Source organism: Drosophila virilis, chromosome 5, assembly GCF_030788295.1.
Source record: "Drosophila virilis strain 15010-1051.87 chromosome 5, Dvir_AGI_RSII-ME, whole genome shotgun sequence".
Lineage (NCBI taxonomy): Eukaryota > Metazoa > Arthropoda > Insecta > Diptera > Drosophilidae > Drosophila > Drosophila virilis.
Window position 1 is genome coordinate 12504335 of NC_091547.1, and position 22865 is coordinate 12527199.

A 22865-nucleotide genomic window follows, 5' to 3' on the forward strand; every position below is an offset into this window, starting at 1 on the left:
TTGCCAAACTTTCGTTTATTTTCCCCATACATATATTTGTTTTTGAAGCGTTAACAACATTTTACATTTGGCATACAAAATTAATTTGAAATTGTACAATACGTAATAGACCAGTACCCATAGCCTAAGAAGGCACTATGTTATGGTAGATTGCTGGTAAAGGTTGGTTAGCTTACGAAGTTCTTATTTGGCAAAAACATGGGCTCCAATCGAAAGCGTAAAAGCGACATAAATGGCACATACAAACTTATTCGTCTTTATCGCGCCAATGATTGTCTTTGGAATCCAAAATCATCGGGATTTAAGAATTTGGCGTTGAAGGAGAGAGCCTGGTTACGCATAGCACAATTTTTTAAGAACAAGCTAACCGTGGATCAGATCAAATTGCAGATTTTATCGCTTCGTTATTACTATGCTACAGAACTATTAGCCATTAAACGTAGCAAACTGGGAGGATACCACTATGTTCCTCGACAATCTTACTTTGCAGATCTGGAGTTTTTGAAAGAAGCGATGGAGCACAGTGTTAGTGTTAAAGCCATTGAGGTATGTTATATAATTGCATAAGCGCCCAAGAGGATTTACAAAAATATAATATTATTTCTGCATTACAGTCAAAGACTCAGGTCAGCAGCAAACAAATCAACTGCCTCGTTGAGGATGCATTTCTGCTGAGCAGCAGCGAGAACAGTATCCGCAGCGAAAAAGTTGATTTTCAGATCACTTCCGTATCGAACGAAGATGGCATTACAAGCTCTGTGCTGCAACCGCTTGTCTCCTCAGACAAAGAGCAATCGTTACAACTGCCTTTGCCTCCACATGATATACGAACTAATCAGCTTCCAATCCGAGTAGCTTCTGGTAACGATCGATGGATATCCGCATCAAATTCATATCATGACCATGAAGATGACGATTATGATGGGAGACAGTGGAAGTCATCCTATCAGAAAGAACAAAACCGCAACAGCAACTATAGTGTCAGCAGTGGAAATGAGAGACGTAGCTGTAATCAAAGTCCAGCTGCATATAGGCCAGACATGGGTGCCACTACAAATACGTTTGATGACGATAACAATATATATGTCGATTCGTATGGGTCCAGAGCTCGCGGTCCGCCTAGAAAAAAGGTTTTGACCGGAAGATATAGAAACAAATCAAGGCACTCACATGGAACTGACACATATTACGACACGGATGACTGGCAGAGAAATAATGATTCTAGAAGCCAAAAACTGCACCATAGAATGAGTGATGGCAGGGAGAATGACTATCGCAGTGGTAGAAGCTCACGAGATGTTGGTCGCAGTTCAAACGACTCTAAGAATCAAAACTACAAATATGCAGGGAATAACAGTTTTAACGCCCCCGCCACATTTCCATTTATTCAGCAAATGAGCACACAACCAACATATCAAGGTGAAGGAGTTTGCACCTGTTGTCCAAATGCCTTTCCAAATGAGCAACCCGAGTACAATGAACCCACTTCCAAACAGGCACCGGAGCCAATATTATCAGACCCAGAGCCAGAATCTGAAATGTATGTGCCTTCATCACCCCCTCGAAAGTCTTGCGATGATGATAGCTGTCCCCTTAGAAGTGGCAGGGTGTATGACGAAAACGACCATGATCTTATTTGCACTGATGGCACGTGTTACAACATGGAAGACACAAGAAGGGATATGCCAATCGCATCGTCAAGACTTGAATCAAAGCGAACTTCAAGGGTTGCATCTGCAGCTGGGTCTAGAGCGGTGTCCAATCGACCATCGTTCGAACAAATACGGTCTCCCAAAAGGATGGTCTGTACAAATAACAGAGGTAGATTAAGTAAATCGCCCAAGGAGAATATGATAATGTGCCCTTCGGGAAGACAGAACGAATATGATGACGATGGGCTTAGAGAGGGCCCAGAAAACAGAAATCGGCAAAGAAGTGATGACTTTAGAGGGAGCTCCGAAAGACCATCGCGCCGAGGTCGTGAAGATGAAAGAGGTCCGTTGGAGTCTAGCCAAAAATCAAGAGCATATCAAAATTACCCAGAACCACCCGATGAAGACAGCCCAGGAAAACAATCAAGATTACAATCACTAAGAAGTATGTCACGAAATAAACCCGATCAGGACCAGTATCCCGAGACTGATCCGATAGTGTCTTCGCGAAGGCAATCTCAACGGGGCGATGAAGGGTATTCTTCGCCAGATGTTTCTAAAAGTAGATCAAATCGTCAAAGTCGCGATAAAGGAGAAAGATCTAGGCATGATAGTCAGGCCTATTATCCCGAGACTGATCCGATAGTGTCTCCGCGAAAGCAATCTCAACGGGGCGATGAAGAGTACACTTTGCCAGATGGTTCTAGAAATAGATCAAATCGGCAAAGCCTCGAAAAACAAGGGAGATCTAGGAATGATAATCCGGACTATTATCCCGAGTCTAATCCGGCAGAGTCTTCGCGAAGGCAATCTCAGCGGGGCGATGATGGCTACACTTCGCCAGATAGTTCTAAAAATAGATCAAATCGGCAAAGCCGCGATAAAACAGAAAGATCAAGGCATAATAGTCAGGAATATTATTCAGATGGTGTTCCGGTGGTGCCTCCGCAAAGGCAATCTCAGCGGGGCGATGAAGGCTACACTTTGCCAGATGCTTCTAAAAATAGATCAAATCGGCAAAGCCGCGTAAAAGGAGAAAGGTCCGGAAATGATGACCAGGACTACGTGACTGATCCGTTGGAGCCTCCGAGAAGACAATCTCAACGGATCGATGATTCGAGAAATAATTCAAATCGACAAAGCCGCGATAAATCATATAGGTCAAAGCATAACAGTCAGGACTATTATCCCGAAACTGATCCGGTAGTGTCTTCGCGAAAGCCATCTCAACGTGGCGTTGAAGAATTGACTTCGCCAGATGTTTCTAAAAGTAGATCAAATCGGCAAAGCCGCGATAAAGGAGAACTATCTAGGCGTGGTAGTCAGTCCTATTATCCCGAAACGGATCCGGTGGAGCCTTCGCAAAGGCAATCTCAACGCGCCGATGAAGGGTATATTTCGCGAAACAGCTCCAAATATAGATCAAACCGGCAAAGCATCGAAAAACAAGAACGATCTAGAAAGGATGAACAGGGCTACAATCGATACGAACCCAATAATCTTTGTAAAGATAGTTGTAACGCAACGTGCGCATCGGTTAGAAGTACACGAAACAGTCAAAAAAACAATGAGTATCCCGCAAATTACGATACCGACAGGGATGACTACGTAGAAGGGACTACGGACGATGAATATAATCGTGAAAAGGACCGTTTATCTGTAAAAGATCAGAATGGTCAGGAAGATTATGAAAAACCCACCGACAATCCTAACCGCAATATGAACAGTGAATATCCACAAGAAAACTATGGTGGAAGGCAAAGTTACGACCGCGATAAGGAATATGTACCAGATAAATACCAGACCAGACGAGACGATGAGTATAATCGTGGTAAGGATCCTATATCAAAATACCAATCTGAACAGGATTACAATGAATGTCCTGCAAATTACCAGAACAACACAAATTTCGACGGACGAGATCCCGACATGGGTCCTATTTGTCCTAAATACCAGAACATCCAGGATGCCCGTGGAAGAAGATCGGATAAAAATGATGAGGACTGTAACTGTCCAGAAAGCCAGGCCCGTCAAGATGGCTACCAAGGAAGGCAAGAGTATAACCGCGATAAGGATCAGACCTACCAGGAGAACAAGAGAAGGATGGACGCTGATTTTAACAAAGATAAGAATAATGAACCTGCAAATCAACAAGAGCACTATGATCCCTGTCTCTGTCCAGCAAATCTGCCAGATCAATATAACCGCAAGAAACAAACCTTTAAATGTGATGTAGACTGCAAATGTATAGCAAATCGTAAGAAGGAACCCTATAAAGATGATCTAGACTGCCCCTGTCTAGCAAATGAGATAGCTCCTTATAAAAAGGAAACCTATAATGATGATCAAGATTGCCATTGTCCGGCAAATCTCACGAGGGAACCCTTTCAATGTAATCCAAACTGCACCTGTCCAGCAAATCGCAAGAAGGGTCCATATAAAAATGATCTAGACTGCGCCTGTCCAGAAAATCAGACAGCTCCTTCTAAGGAGGAACCTTATAAAGGTGATCTAGACTGCCACTGTCCAGAAAATCAGACAGCTCCTCCTAAGGAGGAATCCTATAAAGATGAAGTGGACTGTCCAGAAAATCAGATAGCTCGTTATGGTGACAATACAGAGCCCTATAAAGATAATGTGGACTGCGCCTATCCAGAAAATCAGCCAGATTCGGTTAATCGAGATATAGAGTATCCACCTGAAAAGTACGAGCCGGAAATTATACCTGAAAAGCCCCTTACCGATCAGGAAGACCTAAAAAATGAGGAGGAGGTAATGCTTGATTGTGAGTGCCCAACAAGCGAAGACGATGCAGAGAAACTTGAACTCGCAAAGGAAGCACCAGAGCCAGAGGCACCTATACGGGCTCCTTGTCTTTGCGAGGCGGCCGTTGAGACGGACATTGACATGACATTGACTGATAGAAGCAATCGAAAGAAATGCAATTGCTCTGAAGATTCCTTGGAAACAGAAAAGCAAAGAGAGAGAAAATCGAATGAAGAAAAAAATGCAATCTCAAAAGAAACTGAAAGTAGTGGTCCGTCCGCTAAGGCCAAGCCAGCTAATAAAGGAGCCAAAAAAATAGGAAAAATCTGCTCATGCAAGCCACCCGTATTCAATAAATCGAAAAATGCTAAGGCTGCAAGTCCTGCAAGTCCTGTGGCAAAGAACGAACAATTGAAACAAAGGTCACAGTCGCCCGTGGGAGCTAAGCCACGTTTGCTTAGCAAGCGTCAAAACAAAATCGACGACGACGGCCTAAACAGTAAGTTCATAAATTATTAAACTCTTGCAATCTGATCGGTGGCATTACCTAGAATTCCAGGCCCTCGGCGGCCAAGCACGCCAGTACGTGTACGAAATGCAGGATGAGATACACATTAATGTCAGCAATCATCAGAATGTCGGCTATGAGGTATACAAAAAGGTCAATCCTAAGCATGTAAATAAATCGCAAACACGCGATGGTTTGGCTATACTGTGCTCATTCCGTGTGCCGCCAACTTTGGCAGAGAAGACAATAGACATACTGAACAATCACATATCATATAATGCGCCGACTAAGGAAGACGAATATTACCCAATTCCAGAAACTGAAGAACGGCATCCGAAATGCTATGCAGTACGAAACAACTATATCGAACGGCGAAATGGTAGACATCCTGCTGATCGCTTTGCAAGTAATCCGTTTCTGAAATTAAATTTCAATGCTTCGAAACGAGACGTCATTGTGTTGCATGCACCGGTTCCGGGCTTTCGTCCGTCGAAGTATTCGCTCAGCGTGAAGGACTTCGAAGTAGAGAATTACGAGCGACAACATCGGGCAGTTGAAAGATATCCAAAAGCAATGCGGCCCATGCCAAAATAATCACCTAGTCACTGACTACCTATGCCAAACCAATCTAACCATAGCTCCAGTTTCTTCACACATCATCCATACAATCCATAGCACCATAAAATGTCTTACACCAACTAAAAACCCTCAATTGCATTTTATTGTACGGAAGCATGCCAAAGTAGCTTTGAAAAAAGCACCCTGCTTACCTGAAGGGGCGTTACGCTTCAGTGCGATATGAGGATAACATTTCGGTATTGCCATAAATACCGCTCTGTAAGGTCGTTTCGTTAGGGGTTTGCCGAACTTATTGTTTTTCTATCAATGAAGTTTTTAGTAATTAATTTATGAGCGGTGTTCGGAACTATTGAAGCGTAGCCCAGCTAATTGATTTTCATGATGCACAGAAAGCTGCGGATTTTAAGAAGTCAATTTTGATAGACTTAAGTTTGTCACGAAATAAGCTAAAGCTAAGATAATATGTTACATATTAGCTTTTGATCAGTATCAACAGGATTAAAACATTTGTAAAATAAGAATTTTGGATCGGAAACTTCATTGTTTCTTCGGATATCCCGATTCCACAGTGAGCAACCCTTTAGTAAATTTGAAGTTCTTTAATAATGTTCTTAATTTAATGCAATATGTTTTATTATAATGCTACAGTTAGAAGAAAATCACAAACCTTAAATCTTAGATTCAATTTTAACCAAATAACGCTCTTTATATAATATATAATATTCCTATTTTTATCGTTTAAGATGCCAGCTCAAAGCTGCTTTCGCTACCGCCAAAGATCGTGTAGGCGGCAGCATCCACGTCCTCGCCATTGTTGTCCAGTAAATCGCACAGCGCTAATATGTAGGATTGGGCCATTTGCAGCGTCTCGAACTTGGACAGCTTCTGGTCAATGGAGGGCGCCGGCACCACCTCGCGCAGCCTGTCGAATGCCTCGTTCAGCCCATTCATGCGCTTTCGCTCGCGCGCATTGGCCGCCTGCCGTCTCCGCTTCTGCACCGTGGGGCTCAGCACCAGCGAGCTGGGCGTCGACTGTACGCTCAATCTGCGCGGGCCTATTTTGCGCTTCTTCAGCGGCTGCTGGCTCTCATCCTGCGGCAGTACATGCTGCATCTGCATGGTGTGCGTCTCATCATAGCTGGCGGGTGCTGGGTGCTGTTGCTGCTCCAAGGCGCCGCCTGTGGCATCCAGAAATTGCCAGTCGGGCGACAAGTACGCCACCTGGTTGTACTGCTGCGCCGACGTGGCGCTGGACATCAGCGTTAGATTGTAGTTGGGACTGCCCAGATACTGTGAGCTGTTATCCTCCTCCGATGAGTAGTAGCGGCTCATTTCTTTGGCGTTTTCAGCTCTGCACGGCTCGAATGTTGTGCCGCAACTGCAACTGACGCGCGAGCGGCACGAGCTGGCCAGAGACGAAATGATTATGCTGCAGTTAGACGCAAAGCCACCCTTCGGGCCACGGTGCCTAGTTGCACAAATATTATTACCGCTGCGCTGACCAAGTTTGTATGAGTGTGGCCCGCAAATGACCCCTTGCCCCTCAGCCAGGATCTTCATCATTACCATATTAAGGATCGTCAACAGGGGCGGCCAGTTAGGGGTTAGATGCGCTCTCCCTCGCTCTCGCTCCCTCTCTCGCTCTTGCTCTTGCTCGCTCGCTCCCGCCTACTACTTTGACCTTTGCCTCATTCATGCTGTGCCGCTCTCGCCTTGGCCCTGGCACGCGTCATAGCTTGCCAAATTGCCGCTATCATGGCATGTGATCTCTTTTTCTATAATTTGTGACTTTCACGCTCAACAGCACACAACAGCACGAGCAAGCGAGAGGCCTGAGCGAGGGTGAGAGCGAGGATGAGCTACTGGCTACAGACTGGCACATCAATTAACTCGCTGTTGAATTTCTTAGTGCCTTCCGTCTACTGACCATATGTTGCATCGAGCCGCACTCCAGCAACCGGCACCATATGGCCACAACAAACTCTGGCTCGAGCTCAGCTCTGGCGCTGTCCCTCGTGTCGAGTGGAGTGGAGAGGCAATAAATGTCCTTTGGACTTACTTTGGGCTACCTTTTGTCGAACTGTTTGAATCGCTTGACACGCGACAATTGTTGTGCTAGTCTCAAGTATTGGCTGAGTCCAAGGGCAACTGCTACTTGGTTTAGCACGAAAACAAAGTGTTTGATATGATAAAAACTTACAAATCTCTAGCTCTTATAGGATCTGAGATACTTGCGAACTGACGGACAGACAGACAGATATGGCTAGATGGACTCGGATCCTCGTTGATGACTGGGTCACATGGACAGCACATCTACCCGGGTCTGAATATGTTTATTTTATGAAAAATTGTTTATAATTATATGTTTACTTTTTATTTACTTAGAATATAATATGATGCTATTATCCCTACAGTTATCGTCAGATTTTCATTGAAATACTTACAAGCTGAAAGTTCGAAACTTGTCCAGTGTATGATTAGAGGAAGAGGTGGAACAGCTCGAGAGAGCATATTGATGATGCGCATGCACCGACACTGGGAAGCTGTCGATTGTGCCGCCCACTCGGCAATTGTTTTGTAGAGAAATACGAGACGAGAACAGCTCGGGCAGCAGCAGCAGCAACAGGACTGAAAACGTTGCCGCAAATGTGAACTGTTGTCATTTGGAAAAGGCGACAACATAAACATTGTACAGGCAACACGCCAAGCGATAGAAACCAAGAGCCAAACCAGTTAAATAAACTAAAGAAAGCGAACTTAAAGTGCCAGTGCAATTGAAAATGTGTCTGTATTTGGGCGTCGTGGAGCATCTGGTGGATGTGGTCGCCTATTGTGTGTGCCGCATGCTGGAGCTAACCCTGGTCACCTTTATGATGATGTGCAGCACGGCCAAGGCCAAGCTGGCCAGCGGCAACAGCAACAACAACGAGCTGACTCTAGCGGAGCAATGACCCAGAGCAAGTGCCGCTGGACTCGGACTTGGACTCGGAATCGGACTCGGACAAGATGTTAGCTGCAATGGCAGATGCACTGAGGGGGAGCGCAGATGGGGGGTGGGCAATGTGTAACATTCTAATTTAAGTGACTTTTTGTATGTAATTTGGCATAGACATAAATAAATTGCTACAAATATACAAAGTATGTGTGTGTGTGTGTGTGTCTGCCTTGGGATTAAAATGGAGCCAGAAGACACTGGCCAAAGGAGCCATTATTTGGCATGGCAAGGCCTTGGCCCACGGCAAGGATTTGCCCAATTTACATTGTGTTGCGAGCTTGTGGTTGTTGTTCCTGCTGTTTGCTCAGCCGTTTATTGTACTTATTAACATTGCCCGACAGCCGAGCCATTTGCATGATGATAAAGTATCGACTGGGGCTTACACATGTACCAATTTATTTATTTATCTCCCCAACGCCCGCCTGCAAATATGCTACACTTCGGGCGAGCAAGCATTTTATTGCCGCCCTCTCTGTGCAGGGCCTTAACCAAGTTGAAGCAATTGTTCTACGGTCTCTATTACAGTCGCCGACTCTGGCCGGGTCTCTTTCTGCGAGTTTTTGGTATGGAATTTATGTAGTTGTTTACAGTTGTTGCCTCTGGCAATGGTTGCGCATAAATTTATTGAAATTGTACGTGCAAATTGGAGTAAAGTTTATTGCACTGCCATAACACATAATAGCCCATTATTATTATTACGTGCAGTACTTTTGCATTCACATATTTGCTCTTATCATAATATGATTAACAGCGCTTGGCTGGGTTACTTTTGGTCCTTCAATTTTAATTGGCTTCAATATTACCTTTTTAACCTTTGTTGTCTTCAGCTGAGTTTCCATAATTTAGCTCATAGTTTTCAGTTTGAAAGTTTCTAAAATTGGAAAATTAGTCATTCATTTTTCACTCAATCAACTTGACTAACAAAATTGAAATTCCCAAAATTTAATAAAATTATAAGAGTTTTACCGAAAAAGAAATACTTGTTTTAATATTAGTCGAAAAATATTGTGTATTAAAATATTTAGCCAAAATCGAATGAGTTTGGCGTTCCAAATCGAAGTTTAAGCACCAAAAGCAAACGTATTATGTAAATTTTAACAAAATTCTTAGCAACATGGATGCGATCGAAAAGCCACAAGAGAAGCAAATTCTATCTGAAATCGGTGGATCGACAAAATTGAAGGAAGTCCCAGCTCCGACACCGTCCCACATCGATATTAAGGAGCCGATCGTCTACGATTATATGAAGTACCCCAGCAAAAAGAAGGGCAAGACTCTGCACCCACACCCAAAGGTCAAGAAGAGTGTGTCCTTTAAGCGTGTCGTCGAGCTGGTCACCTTCACCGACGACTGGAAGATGCAGACGAGCGAGAGCAACTTGCGCACCGAGGACCAGCAGGTGCGTCTCAAAGAGAGAAAAATATCAACGACAGATATTCTTTTATTTCCTTTTGCAAGCGCAGCTCGGCAATAATATGAGACGCAATTTTTGATCATTTTTCGTTCCCATAAATGTATTTTGTTAATTTTATGTATCCGAATCAATTGAAATAAATTTAATACATAAATTGATTTCCTCAATCGTTCTTGTTAAATTCGGTGAACATGTTGCAACGCAGACGATTCATAATATTGCATATGACATATTCGCCACGGTCTGTGCCTTTAAAGTCGGCCGTCTTGATGCCCGTTTCCATGGTGCGAATCATTTCGGTCCAGAGCGCATTGGCGCAATCGTCATGGCCCAGATGATGCATCAGATCCACGCAGGCGGACACGATTCCATACGGACTAAGCACCTTGTAGTTGGTCAACGAGAGTTTCGTTTGCAGCGGCTTGAACACCGCATGATGTTCCCCAATCTCAGTCGAGGAAAACAGATTCGCACCACCACAGATGGCACTACAAATGGTAGCCATAAAGGTGCCGTACAAATCGCTCGTGACCAGCACATCAAAGTACTCCGGATCGAGTATCAGACGGGCAACGCATTTGTCCAGCTCCATCGGCTCCAGCTCAATATCGGGATATTCCTTCTCCTGCAGGTTGTGCGCAATATCCAGCAGGATACCCTCAGTCTTTGGCCACTCGCTTGACTTGTGCACAAGAGTGACCTTTTGTCGCTTTTTATCCATCACAGCCTTGAAGGCGTAACGCAGAAAGCGTTTGATGTGCCGGCTGGTGACAACGCGCAGTCCCTCGACCACACCCTTCACTGGTGAATACTCCAGCTCGGCATAGTTGCCCATGTTGTTTTGCGCAATCAGCTGGATGTTCACATTGGGAAAGCGGCAGTTGAAGCCCGGAAAGCTGCGCAGATTGGTCAGAAAGACATGCAGATCGAGATCATTGCAGACCTTTAGCGATTTCTTTTTCGAAATCGCATCGTGCACAATGTCCACATGAATGGCAGCTCGATTGCGCAACACCGAATTGTAATACTCTGTGCCCTGATCGACAAAGATGCGCTGCACATCGACCGGCACCCGGGCGCTGGACAGCAGCGATTTCACGTACTTGGCGCCCTGCTTGCCAATTATGGTTTCGCCACAGAGGAGCGTTACGTGCGTGATGCCGCCGTACTTGGTTTTGGGTAACACGTTCACATTTTCCGTACGCACATCTCCTTTGGCCATGAACGCATTCACGCCGGTTACGTGGGTGTGCTCGTCGATTTTGGTAGTTGCTTGACGGCGTCCGCTGGCGAGAGAGAATGCCGATTGCAGCAGCTTCACGCTTTTCATACGTCTTAGCATTGTGTGGGAAATTCGAAAATTTTGTTACGAAAAAGTCTGTTTAAATCAGCTGCTCAATAAGCCACATTGATCTGAGTCTCGACTGGAGGCGTCAGCTCTTCCAGCTGTCAAGACATTTGTTTGTCCTGTCAACGGATGCCCAACCCGAAAATCAATTGAAGACTGCGCTTAATACAAACTCATCTCGAGTCTTTATTCCCCTAGTGATTGTTACAGGACTAGATATCCCAGCAAACGGTCTTCTCGGGACACGGACAACCATCGACACCATAGTTGCCAATAAGTATTTCGGTTTGCGTGCCCTTGTCCAGCGGACCAATAACGCGCCAAGCATCTCTCAGATAATACTTGTCCGGCAGGTAATAGGTTGGAACATCCTTGACTATCTGCAAGTGATCCTTGAGCAGCATCAGACCATATTCCGGCGAGACGCGCCTAGCCTCCAGCTTATATTGCTTGTGCTTCACCTGACGTATGGCCGGTTCCAGCTTGAGACGGTTATGTGGTATGAATGCATCAAGATTCCTGTCCAGTTCCTCCTGTTGTGCTTGCCGTATTCTCTCGCACATTTCGCAACGGCATTTGCCGCCATGGTAACAGTACCGCCTCCTGCCATCCTCATCGACCATGAGCAGGGGCACACATATCGGGGGCGGTGCCGGCTGTGCCTCCGTCTGTGTGTTTTTCGTACTCTGGGGCGGCTCTGAATACATGGTACGGCGGCTTGAACTGGTCAACTAGGAGAATATGAGAGCGAGATGTTCGAGCTATATGCTGACTAAAACGAATCCAGTTACTGACTGTGCTGACATAACAGCATCAGTTGACAAGCCACACAAAGCTCCAATCTCGAACGCACATGTGATTTATTATAATTGAACAAATGTTATATAAGTATATACAGATGGAAGCTGGTACGATGGCTAAGAAACTTATATGCCAAAGGTGCTGCTCTTAAACACACACACACACACACACACACAGATACCTAGCCGGTGAGTGGGTGGATCAAGAGAAGCATCTTTGGCAGGTAAGTGCAGCAGCGAGAAACTTGAGCCAATGCTGCGCTTAGCACATAGTTTCAGGTCCACAACAATAGACATTGTGACGTATATCCTTGGCCGGTGCTTTAAACTTGGGTAATCCGCACCCGGAACACATGCAACAGATCGGTATATACGATGGCCAGCTTCTCTCGGCGGCAATCATTTTGGCATAGTACTGCCTGAGCTCGCGATAGCGCACTTCTCTGATAAAGTTTCTTATCAGCTGGGATTCTTCTGCCGTGCACTGATTCTGCTGACACTGGGCTACGCATGATTCATTTTTTTTTTGCCTGACCCTTGGCATTTTCGGGATTTGCTTTTTTGTCAACTTTTTGGCACTTGGTTTGCCCAAAAGAGACATGCGGGACAAGGTGGACAAGCTCAGATCGCTGACACTGCCCGTAACCGACATATATTTTGGCGTTTGCGTTGGCGTGAAAGAAGACATCCTGGCATTCGACAATATGTTAACATAGTTCTGCGGATTAGCGAACGAGCCCGAGATTGAGAGCCTATACCACTTGTGCGACATGGCCAGTTGTCTAATACTGTTAATGGGTATTGCACGGAAATATCGTTTAAATTTTGAATTTTAAAGCGAAGCAACTTGAGTCAAAATAGTAAAATCAAACTTGATATTAGCTAGCGAGTAAGTCTCGAAGATATTTTGAAAATGATCTTCCACATCTACCTGACCTGTTCCTTGACAGAACAGATATTTGAAGATAAAGAGCGTAGGAAATGGAACAAAAGTCACGACAGGCCTCAATAGATTAAGATGTCTATGTGGCTGCACGAGTGATATCTGTTCAGATAAGAGACAGATATCACGTATTATCTCATACATAAGAAACACAAGAGGCTCAGCTATTGTCAGTCGGAAACTTCTGCCGTGGCTGTATCTACTTCTATCTCTAAAATGTCGCTGATTGTTGAGAACGAAATCAAATGGCTAACGACAAGCGTCTTGCCGCAGATCCTGCGTAGTGGACGACTATTGGAGAACTACAGCGAGTCGCTGGCGGAAACATTCCAGGTGGAGAGCATCGATATCAATGTAATCGGCGCCGATGAGGCCTACATGTTAACCATATGCTACAAGGCTCATATCAAATTTCAATATGCCGGCCAGCAGCATCAGAGGAGACTGGTTATTAAGGTAAGCATGAAATAAGAAAAGTATAATATAGTAGATAAGCATGTCAAAATATAGCTCTGTATTATGTTTATGAGATGCACAAAACTTATACTAGACAAGCTTTCCACCTGATAACGATACAGTTTAAGCAATCTCTTAATCGTGATTATAAAACAGATACAAAGAATACGTGATGATAAACAACGTTTCACATTGATATCCGCAGAAAACTCCAAAGATATTGCCTAAGGTATACGATTCGGTGCAATTTGATGATCTATTTAGCAATGAAGTGGGCTTCTATGTCGAGATACTGCCACTTCTTCAAAAGCTGAGCAATGGCAGATTTGCTGCACCCAAGTATTATCATAGCGAAATCAAGCCGAACTCCGCACTGCTCATCCTCGGCGACTTTGCGGAGGATGGCTGGAGAATGACTAAGGACAGATTTGGCCTGAGTCTGGAGCATGCACGCATTGCAGGTGAGTCAGAGATCAAAGTGAACTAAGCCATCTGCTAAAGACTATCCTACTGCCAGTCAAGTACTTGGGCAAGTTTCATGGCTACGGCTATGCCATGAAGCACAATCATAAGGAACGCTTCCAGGAGCTCACGAGCAGGCTCAGAGAAGGACGTTATGCCAAAGAATCTCTGAACCATGAATGGGAACTAAAACATAAGGCCAGCCTCAAGCGAGCGGAGCGGGTAGTAGCTACATATCAGCCCCAAGTGGACAAGGAATTCGTCAGAAAGTTTCAGCTACTCCTATACAGCTATATAGGCTATGGACGTCAGCGGGTGGCGCCCAGGGAGCCACTCGCTGTCATCTGCCACGGTGACTACCTGAGAAACAATGTGGCCTACAAGTACGCTACGGACAATAGTGGCACTCCACTGGATATAATGATGTTTGACTATCAGACAATGCGTTTGTCCTCGCCCATGATGGATCTTTGCGTGTTCCTGGCACTCTCACTCTTGGCGGAAGTGCGCTACAACAATTTTGATACTCTTTTTGATGATTATTGCAATGCGCTCTTTGAAAGTTATAGGAAACATTCAAGTATTTCACTTCCGGCGTACCTCAAGTAAATACATATCTTTAAGATTATTGTATTAACATTAATCAAGAGCTGAATTGTTGCAGTCGCGATGATTTGATGAAGGAGTACATCAGGATATTGCCATACGCTGTGCACATAACGTGCTACTTCCTCTTCTCGCTGGTTGAACCACCAACAGTTTCGGCGGAGGAAATGTTTAACACGGAGCTTTCGGATTTGGAAATTGTTCAGACAGCGTTGAAGCAAGGCGGTGAGCTGGTGGACCGGGAAATAGCCCATCAAATAAAGGAATTGTACGAGCTGAGCCAATTGCACAAAGTGCAAATTGATGAGGATATTGATACATCAGATTGGATTAAAGATGCTTGCAAATTTATAACAGAAACAAATTGGATATAGGAAAGTGCTTAAGTTGTATCGAATGGCATAAACTTAAGAATTGGCTACATAAAAGTATATTATCTCAAAATGCTTTCTAATCTATTAAATACTTTTCACCTAATTATGTGTTTCAGCTTTGCAAAACTTTGTGCTGTTTACTCTCTTATCACTCTCAGAAATCACCCGCTTTTTTTTTCACCCCAAAAATTTGATCATATCTTATCGAGAGCTTGTTTTCGTTATTCAGCACAATCACACTACTCGATTAAATTCGCAATTATTTGGTCTAGACCAAACAAATATTACAAAAATCAAACATGTACACACGAGTATCCACACGCTGATTAGTCCATACAAATATAAATTTCTACTCGTACATATTTCGCTATTCCATAGTCGCTCAAAATGAGCATTGCGTAGCCGTCTAACGACTAGTTGTACGCTATTCACGAAGCTGAGCGGTTCTCGAATATACTCTCTGATAATGGCGCTGAACGTTGATAGAGAAGTCGAGTGGCTGACCACTTCAATCTTGCCTGAGATTCTAAAAAACGGACGTCTAGTGGACAATTACAGCGAGTCACAGCTGAGCACATTCAAGGTTGGGGACATTAAAATCGCCGTCATCGGACCCGAAGAGGCGTTTATGTTGACTCAATGCTATCGAGCAACAGTTAATTTTGAATACGCCGGCGAGGAGCAGCAGCGCAAGTTTGTTGTTAAGGTGCGCATACAATACTATTTGAATAGTGTACTAAAAATGATTTGAATTGATGAATTAATTAACACGTTCCCATTTACAGAAAACACCAGAGGTACCACCTGAGTTTTACGAGAATGCACAGTTCGGTGATCTATTCCACAACGAAGTTAGTTTCTATACCGAGATACTACCACTAATTCTAAAGCTGAGCAATGGCAAGTTTGCTGCACCCAAGTATTATCACAGCGAGATAAAACCGAACTCTGCATGGCTTATCCTGGGGGACTTTTCAGCGGATGGCTGGAGTGTGACAAAGGACAGATATGGCCTGAGTCTGGAGCACACGCGCATTGCAGGTGAGCTAGAGATCAAGATCAATTAAGTGAGTTACTAAGGAATATCATTCTTCCAGTCAAGTACTTGGGCATGTTTCATGGATTTGGTTATGCTATGAAGCACAACCAGAAGGACCGTTTCGAGCAGCTAACTCGCCACTTTAGGGAATCTCGATACGCCAACGATGTTAGTAATCCAGAATTTGAATTAGTTGAGAAGACTGCACTAAAACGTGTTGCCAAAGCAACGATCACTTACCATCCAGAAGTGGACAAAGAGTTTGTAAAAAAGTTTCAGCAAACTGTATGGAACTCTGTGGGCTATGGACGTCAGCGAGTGGCGCCTAAGGAACCACTCTCTATCCTCTGCCACGGGGACTACCTGAGAAACAATGTGGCCTACAAGTACGCTACGGACAATAGTGGCAATCCCCTGGACATCATGATGTTTGACTATCAGACAATGCGTCTGTCCTCGCCCATGATCGACCTCTCAACATTCCTGGCCAACTCTGTGCTCGCGGATGTGCGTCATAAGCATTTCGATAGTATTTTCGATGATTATTGCACTGCGCTCTTTGAGAGTTACACAAAGCATTCAGATGGGGAACTTCTGGAATTTTTGAAGTATGATTATAATGTTTATAGTTTTTGTGGACTTACAAATTTATGTTTCCTTGCAGTCGCGAGAATTTGCTGAAGGAGTACATTCGCTTTTTGCCGTATTCACTAAGTATTTCGGCATTTTTCCTAATGATGCTAGTCGAGCCTCCAACATTGACGATCGCTGAAATGCTTGCCCTCCAAAAAACGGAGGACGAAATCATACAGGAGGCTATGTCACAAGGTGGTGAAATAGTCGATCGTGAGATTGCCCACCAAATGAAGGAAATGTTTGAACTGAGCCGCTTGCACAATGTTCAAATCGATGAAGATATTGATAGCAGTACATGGATTAATAGCGTGGAATTCGAATAGATAACAATTCATGAATTCTAGATAGAAAGATTGCCATTGGCAATGACTTTTAATATCTATCTGTATATCAATAGCTGTGCTTCGCCTTTATATAAACACATTATCAATTAGCTATGTATGTTGACCCAAATCTGCGTTTTTTCAAACAAATATATTTGTAAGTGTGTACATATGTATATGGATTGAATTTATATTGGTGATCCGCATAGTCGATATGGCAACGCTATTTCTATATCTAGTCTGGCAGCAACCTAATTGTACATACGCTTACATATATGCATTTAGTTAACAACAAATTCTTGCTGAGACTGAGAGAATGAGTTGCAACCAACCGCTTTTAAAAGCATCTTATCAAATACAGGTGATTACCTGAAGTTCACGGATAGGAATTATTATTGGGTTGAGTGTAACATGAGTTCCGTAAGAATCGGCAGCCTCCTAGAAAACTGGAATAACGGTCAAGTGGCATCTGCGTCGTTTGGATTCCAAGAACTAAATTGAGGTAGGTTTTTAATCCAATTGGCAAGCCCACAAAGCGTTCAGTGTTGGCAGCCATCGCCATTGGCCAACTTTTATTAAGATCAAGTTTATTTTCCTTTAGCCCATCTCATCATCGGATTACCCAGCGCAGCAAAACTAAATAGCAGTTCCATTCCCTAGCAGCATCGTACCGCTAATTGATAATATCGACCTGTTTCGCTTTATACGCCCACAGCATTGCTTTAAGATTCACCATCCAATAATCTTGCTCAAGGAACTTTCACTGTCATGCTTTATTTGAAGGCTATTGGAGACATTAAATTAATACACTTCCAGCGTACTTCAAGTAATTGTATATCTTTAAAGTTTATATATGAACACTAATAAGGAATCAAATTTTTGCAGTCGCGACGATTTATTAATTGAATCTGCATATAAATAAAATGTTTAAACAGCTTTAAAGCAAAGATGGAATGATGGCCCACATTGGATTGATGAAAACATGCGCAATACGAATGTGTAAAGTTTTATAAAATTGAACATGTTTAAGAGTAGACAAGATGTTCTCTTATTTATAAAACATTAGTCAAGTAATTATATCTTTTAGCTTTGCACAGCTTTGTATTTCATAACTCGACGCTCACAGCAATAAGCCGCCACAAAAATGTGATCATATCTTATCGTGGAGAGCACACTGTTTTCACTATTGAGAACCCTCACATTTTGCGATTAAATTCGCATTCATTTCGACAAGCCCAAACAATAATATTACAAACATCATCAATACACACACGAGCAAACACACACTGATTAGTTTATACAAATATAAATGTATATACACATGTTCACGTTCGTCTATTGTCGCTTAAAATGAGCACTGCATAGCCGTCTAACGACTAGTTGTACGCTATTCACGAAGCTGAGCGGTTCTCGAATATACTCTCTGATAATGGCGCTGAACGTTGATAGAGAAGTCGAGTGGCTGACCACTTCAATCTTGCCTGAGATTCTAAAAAACGGACGTCTAGTGGACAATTACAGCGAGTCACAGCTGAGCACATTCAAGGTTGGGGACATTAAAATCGCCGTCATCGGACCCGAAGAGGCGTTTATGTTGACTCAATGCTATCGAGCAACAGTTAATTTTGAATACGCCGGCGAGGAGCAGCAGCGCAAGTTTGTTGTTAAGGTGCGCATACAATACTATTTGAATAGTGTACTAAAAATGATTTGAATTGATGAATTAATTAACACGTTCCCATTTACAGAAAACACCAGAGGTACCACCTGAGTTTTACGAGAATGCACAGTTCGGTGATCTATTCCACAACGAAGTTAGTTTCTATACCGAGATACTACCACTAATTCTAAAGCTGAGCAATGGCAAGTTTGCTGCACCCAAGTATTATCACAGCGAGATAAAACCGAACTCTGCATGGCTTATCCTGGGGGACTTTTCAGCGGATGGCTGGAGTGTGACAAAGGACAGATATGGCCTGAGTCTGGAGCACACGCGCATCGCAGGTGAGCCAGAGATCAAGATCAATTAAGTGAGTTACTAAGGAATATCATTCTTCCAGTCAAGTACTTGGGCATGTTTCATGGATTTGGTTATGCTATTAAGCACAACCAGAAGGACCGTTTCGAGCAGCTAACTCGCCAATTTAGGGAATCTCGATATGCCAACGATGTTATGAATCCCGAATATGCTTTAATAGGGAAAACTGGACTAAAACGTGTTGCCAAGGCGACGACCACTTACTATCCAGAAGTGGACAAGGAATTTATCAAAAAGTTTCAGCAGACTGTGTGGGACTACGTGGGCTATGGACGTCAGCGGGTGGGGCCTAAGGAACCACTCTCTATCCTCTGCCACGGGGACTACCTGCGAAATAATGTGGCCTACAAGTACGCTACGGACAATAATGGCACTCCCCTGGATATAATGATGTTTGATTATCAGACAATGCGTCTGTCCTCGCCCATGATCGACCTCTCAACATTCCTGGCAAACTCTGTGCTCGCGGATGTGCGTCATAAGCATTTCGATAGTATTTTCGATGATTATTGCACTGCGCTTTTTGAGAGTTACACAAAGCACAAAGAGGGGCAAATTCCGGAATTTTTGAGGTATGATTATAATGTTAATAGCTTGATTGGACTTACAAATTTATGTTTCCTTGTAGTCGCGAGAATTTGCTGAAGGAGTATATACGATTTTTACCGTATTCGCTAAGCATTTCAGCATCATTCTTAATGATGCTAGTCGAGCCTCCAACATTGACGATCGCTGAAATGATTGCCCTCCAGAAAACGGAGGACGAAATCATACAGGAGGCTATGTCACAAGGAGGTGAAATAGTCGATCGTGAGATTGCCCACCAAATGAAGGAAATGTTTGAACTGAGCCGCTTGCACAATGTTCAAATCGATGAAGATATTGATAGCAGTACATGGATTAATAGCGTGGAATTCGAATAGATAACAATTTATTAAGCACAAACCCGTCAATGTGAATTAGCAAACAAAAGATTGCCATTGGCCATGACTTGAGAATTTACCAGTTGCTTGTTAACATAAATATAAATTATTGGTGATTGTGTTGTAAAAAGTGTATATATAGCTAAGTACGTTATCAAATTTATATGTTGATTAAAACCGCTGTTTAACATATACATATTTTTGTGTGTGTGTGTTTATCATAAGAAAATACCATGTGCTGTCATCAGCTGATTTAAATCGCATATGGTGAGCCGCACAGCCGATATGGCAACTCTGTTTTTTTTTTTTGTAGTCTGGTAGCAATTCAGTTTTACATGCGTATGTGAGAACAACAAATGCTTGTTGGGATTTAAAGGAATATGTTTCAACCAACACGACAACAGGTGCTTCGCCTTTATAAGCATCTTATCAAATACGGCAATCACCTGAAGCTCACGGATAAAAACTACTTTCTGGGTCGAGTGCGGCACGAGTTCCGTGAGAATCGGCAGCTAACAAGTCCCCTAGAGATTGAGTTCAATTTTAAGGTGTGTTTTTCTTATTATATCACAATAAATTGAAATAAATTTGAATTTACCTGGATTTCAAATACAGCGCGGCGAAACATTGCTCAAGAAAGGTCGAATACTCTAGTAATGCTCAAGTTGCGATCTTTGGCTGGTGCACTCTCCAGCAACCTGTGCCGGCTGGCGTCCACGGCTCACTTGGACTACTCACGCTACCCAAGTCTCCAGGAGTCGGACATTGAGGAGACATTATTGCGCGGCAGCGGACCTGGTGGACAAGCCGTAAACAAAACCAACAATTGCGTCTTTCTACGTCATCTGCCAACTGGCATAACCGTCAAGTGTCATCTACATCGTTTGGCTTCCAAGAACCGGATTGAGGCGCGTAAAATATTGTTGGATAAGCTCGATGCGCACCTAAACGGCGAACAGTCAATTGCAGCACAACAGAAAGTGCTCGATCAGAAAAAGTCCTCGGAGCGCAAACGCCGGCAAGGCAAATTGCAGGAGATGAAGAAGACCTGGCAAAGTCGTGAGCGTGGAGAGAATGAAAAGTGAAGCAGTGTACGCTTATTAAAAATATGTGTTTATTTGAACACAGCTACCAGCTGGAGAAATCGCCAAAACCGTTTGTATGTTTCTTCTTTTTCGCTGGCTGTGCTCCAGGCAATTGTGATTGTGGTTCTGGGTTTTTGGGCGCACTTGGTTTTAGATATTTGCCCACTCCTTCACGGTACTTTTTAAGCGGTTCGTTTAAACGTTTTTGCTGTTCAAGCTTTATGGCCGCCACCTGTTTACTGGCCGCTTCCTCGGCACGCTCTTTGGCCAGCTGCTCGACAGCTTCTTCGAATGGATTAACGAACACCTGAGCGTTCTCTATTATGATGTCCTCAATGGGCCTGTCCTTGTTGTCCACCTCAATGTTTTCCATTTTCTGCAAAGTCTCAAGGCCTCCAACAAGTTTGCCAAAAATTGTGTGTTTGCCGTCAAGCTGCTTGCATGAGCGATATGTAATGAAGCTATAGAGAAAGAGAGAGAGAGTAATCACCAGTTGAATTTATTAGCTACTTCAATTGCTACTCACAACTGGGAGCCATTTGTATTGGGGCCCGAATTAGCCATTGACAGCATGCCGCGTCCCGTGTGACTTAGATTAGGCTTAAACTCGTCCTCAAACATCTTTCCCCATATCGATTTACCACCAGCACCTGTGCCTGTCGGGTCCCCTCCTTGTATCTAAGGTAAAACAGATTACGTTACTATTGAATTTAGCGCCAAGTCGAGTGTTGCTCACAATAAAGTTCCTTATGGAACGGTGAAACAGCACATTATTATAATAGCCATCTGCACAATGTTTAATAAAATTGTCGCAAGCGCGTGGTGTCTGCTCGCAGTAGAGTTCCAAGTTGAGCGGCCCGAAATTTGTGTTCAGTCGCACATAGCCCTTCTTCTTGACTCGCTCGTACTTGACAAGATCATCGTCAATGATAGCTGCCTCGCTTTGGGATACGGGCATCATGGCAGTGGACGTAAAGCTGGCTGCAACAGCGCCGGTTGAGTAGTGCGCTGCGTTAAACTTGTCTGCGGTGCGTTTAGAGCCAGATGGTGCCTCTTCCGCTGGTTGATAATCTTTCTGTAGCTGTGCCAGCGTTTCTTTCGTTTCCATATTCATGGTCTTGATGCGTCCCAGGGGATCCTTGCGCTCCAGCTGCTCTTCCGCTGTTAACACACGTAAATTTTTCTTGATGTGATAGAACTTGGATATATCGAACTTTTCCAAATGCTGGGGATCCTGTATTGTGATAATATCCTTGCGTTGGAATGGTGTATCATCCACCAAGTCCTTCCAGTTTTTGGTCTTAATGTTTAACTGATCGATTGCCTCCCAGCAGTAAACGTTGCCCGTTGTGCCCACAGCCACAATGTGCGAGTTTTTGCTGAAGGGCTTAAACAATGCGGGGCAATGGTATTCGTCGTTGGCATTTTTGTGAAAGTTAAGTTTGATCAAGGATTTGGAGTCCATTTTTTGGCCAGTAATGGGATTGACTTTAAATGCCTTCAAGAATGTCAATATAGCCTCATACTCGAAGACATTCCCATTGAGATCACTGTACGGCATTTCGAATGGTGCCATAGTTATGCAGCAATTGCCAAATGGTAAACGTTTAAATTTAATATGTTCATTTTCCAAGGATTCCACTTTTTTGCCACCATAGAACTCGGTCCACTCGGTGTACGTTAAGTACCTAATAACAACGAACAGCAGTGAGTAATTAACTAATTATTAGACTGTATGACTTACATTTTATCCTTTTGATGCTGTCGTTTACCCATTTTGGCGGCTTTTTATGCAATTCCAACTTGTAAGTAAACAAAAACAATCTTATAAAATTTGTTAGATATGGCAAATGACCGATAGGAGAGGATAAGTTATCGACTGTGGTAATGTGGTGGCCCACCGATAGACATCGAATGC

General features: G+C 43.6%; 12 protein-coding genes across 15 annotated transcripts; 8 read left to right on the forward strand and 4 right to left on the reverse strand.

Moving 5' to 3' along the window:
• The first annotated feature begins 23 nt into the window (after positions 1-23).
• LOC6627217 (putative uncharacterized protein DDB_G0281733) lies at positions 24-5631 on the forward strand. Of its 3 annotated transcripts, none has more exons than XM_015173778.3 (3): positions 24-546; positions 615-3483; positions 3549-3742. In XM_015173778.3, exons 1-3 carry the CDS (start codon positions 199-201, stop codon positions 3599-3601), a joined length of 3270 nt encoding a protein of 1089 aa, XP_015029264.1. In that variant the 5' UTR covers positions 24-198; the 3' UTR covers positions 3602-3742. The 3 variants fall into 3 exon arrangements, with proteins under 3 accessions (XP_015029264.1, XP_015029263.1, XP_015029265.1); XM_015173777.3 differs by adding an exon at positions 4970-5631 and having other exon boundaries at positions 26-546; positions 615-4917; XM_015173779.3 differs by adding an exon at positions 4978-5160 and having other exon boundaries at positions 26-546; positions 615-4917.
• Positions 5632-6100: 469 nt separating this feature from the next.
• On the reverse strand, positions 6101-7765 carry cato (cousin of atonal). Of its 2 annotated transcripts, none has more exons than XM_070210532.1 (2): positions 7433-7765; positions 6101-7371 (listed from the first exon to the last, which is right to left on the reverse strand). In XM_070210532.1, exon 2 carries the CDS (start codon positions 7072-7074, stop codon positions 6244-6246), a length of 831 nt encoding a protein of 276 aa, XP_070066633.1. In that variant the 5' UTR covers positions 7075-7371; positions 7433-7765; the 3' UTR covers positions 6101-6243. The 2 variants fall into 2 exon arrangements, with proteins under 2 accessions (XP_070066633.1, XP_032292693.1); XM_032436802.2 differs by having other exon boundaries at positions 6101-7378.
• Positions 7766-7935: 170 nt separating this feature from the next.
• Positions 7936-8637, forward strand: prim (primacord). The gene has a single exon (XM_002050176.4). It carries the CDS (start codon positions 8286-8288, stop codon positions 8454-8456), a length of 171 nt encoding a protein of 56 aa, XP_002050212.1. The 5' UTR covers positions 7936-8285; the 3' UTR covers positions 8457-8637.
• A 781-nt stretch (positions 8638-9418) lies between these two features.
• Positions 9419-10072, forward strand: LOC6627214 (uncharacterized). Its single transcript, XM_002050175.3, has 2 exons — positions 9419-9899; positions 9964-10072. Exons 1-2 carry the CDS (start codon positions 9615-9617, stop codon positions 9991-9993), a joined length of 315 nt encoding a protein of 104 aa, XP_002050211.1. The 5' UTR covers positions 9419-9614; the 3' UTR covers positions 9994-10072.
• Positions 9987-11412, reverse strand: LOC6627213 (isocitrate dehydrogenase [NAD] subunit gamma, mitochondrial). Its single transcript, XM_002050174.4, has one exon. The coding sequence runs from the start codon at positions 11254-11256 to the stop codon at positions 10078-10080; it is 1179 nt and encodes a 392-aa protein (XP_002050210.1). The 5' UTR covers positions 11257-11412; the 3' UTR covers positions 9987-10077.
• A 12-nt stretch (positions 11413-11424) lies between these two features.
• Positions 11425-12066, reverse strand: LOC6627212 (uncharacterized). Its single transcript, XM_002050173.4, has one exon. The coding sequence runs from the start codon at positions 11967-11969 to the stop codon at positions 11475-11477; it is 495 nt and encodes a 164-aa protein (XP_002050209.1). The 5' UTR covers positions 11970-12066; the 3' UTR covers positions 11425-11474.
• A 947-nt stretch (positions 12067-13013) lies between these two features.
• Positions 13014-14973, forward strand: LOC6626508 (uncharacterized). The gene is made up of 4 exons (XM_002050171.4): positions 13014-13461; positions 13667-13922; positions 13979-14528; positions 14588-14973. The coding sequence occupies exons 1-4, from the start codon at positions 13222-13224 to the stop codon at positions 14901-14903; spliced, it is 1362 nt and encodes a 453-aa protein (XP_002050207.1). The 5' UTR covers positions 13014-13221; the 3' UTR covers positions 14904-14973.
• A 330-nt stretch (positions 14974-15303) lies between these two features.
• On the forward strand, positions 15304-17070 carry LOC6637024 (uncharacterized). The gene is made up of 4 exons (XM_002060413.4): positions 15304-15609; positions 15689-15944; positions 16001-16550; positions 16607-17070. Exons 1-4 carry the CDS (start codon positions 15370-15372, stop codon positions 16899-16901), a joined length of 1341 nt encoding a protein of 446 aa, XP_002060449.3. The 5' UTR covers positions 15304-15369; the 3' UTR covers positions 16902-17070.
• A 1194-nt stretch (positions 17071-18264) lies between these two features.
• LOC6626507 (uncharacterized) lies at positions 18265-20054 on the forward strand. The gene is made up of 4 exons (XM_002050170.4): positions 18265-18570; positions 18650-18905; positions 18962-19511; positions 19568-20054. Exons 1-4 carry the CDS (start codon positions 18331-18333, stop codon positions 19860-19862), a joined length of 1341 nt encoding a protein of 446 aa, XP_002050206.2. The 5' UTR covers positions 18265-18330; the 3' UTR covers positions 19863-20054.
• Positions 20055-20182: 128 nt separating this feature from the next.
• LOC26531916 (mitochondrial ribosome and complex I assembly factor AltMIEF1) lies at positions 20183-20617 on the forward strand. Its single transcript, XM_015168140.3, has 2 exons — positions 20183-20410; positions 20478-20617. The coding sequence occupies exons 1-2, from the start codon at positions 20243-20245 to the stop codon at positions 20514-20516; spliced, it is 207 nt and encodes a 68-aa protein (XP_015023626.1). The 5' UTR covers positions 20183-20242; the 3' UTR covers positions 20517-20617.
• LOC6626506 (mitochondrial translation release factor in rescue) lies at positions 20519-21625 on the forward strand. The gene has a single exon (XM_002050169.4). The coding sequence runs from the start codon at positions 20519-20521 to the stop codon at positions 20945-20947; it is 429 nt and encodes a 142-aa protein (XP_002050205.1). The 3' UTR covers positions 20948-21625.
• On the reverse strand, positions 20955-22807 carry LOC6626505 (RING-type E3 ubiquitin-protein ligase PPIL2). The gene is made up of 4 exons (XM_002050168.4): positions 22692-22807; positions 21684-22635; positions 21474-21625; positions 20955-21408 (listed from the first exon to the last, which is right to left on the reverse strand). Exons 1-4 carry the CDS (start codon positions 22721-22723, stop codon positions 20991-20993), a joined length of 1554 nt encoding a protein of 517 aa, XP_002050204.1. The 5' UTR covers positions 22724-22807; the 3' UTR covers positions 20955-20990.
• Between the last annotated feature and the right edge of the window lie 58 nt (positions 22808-22865).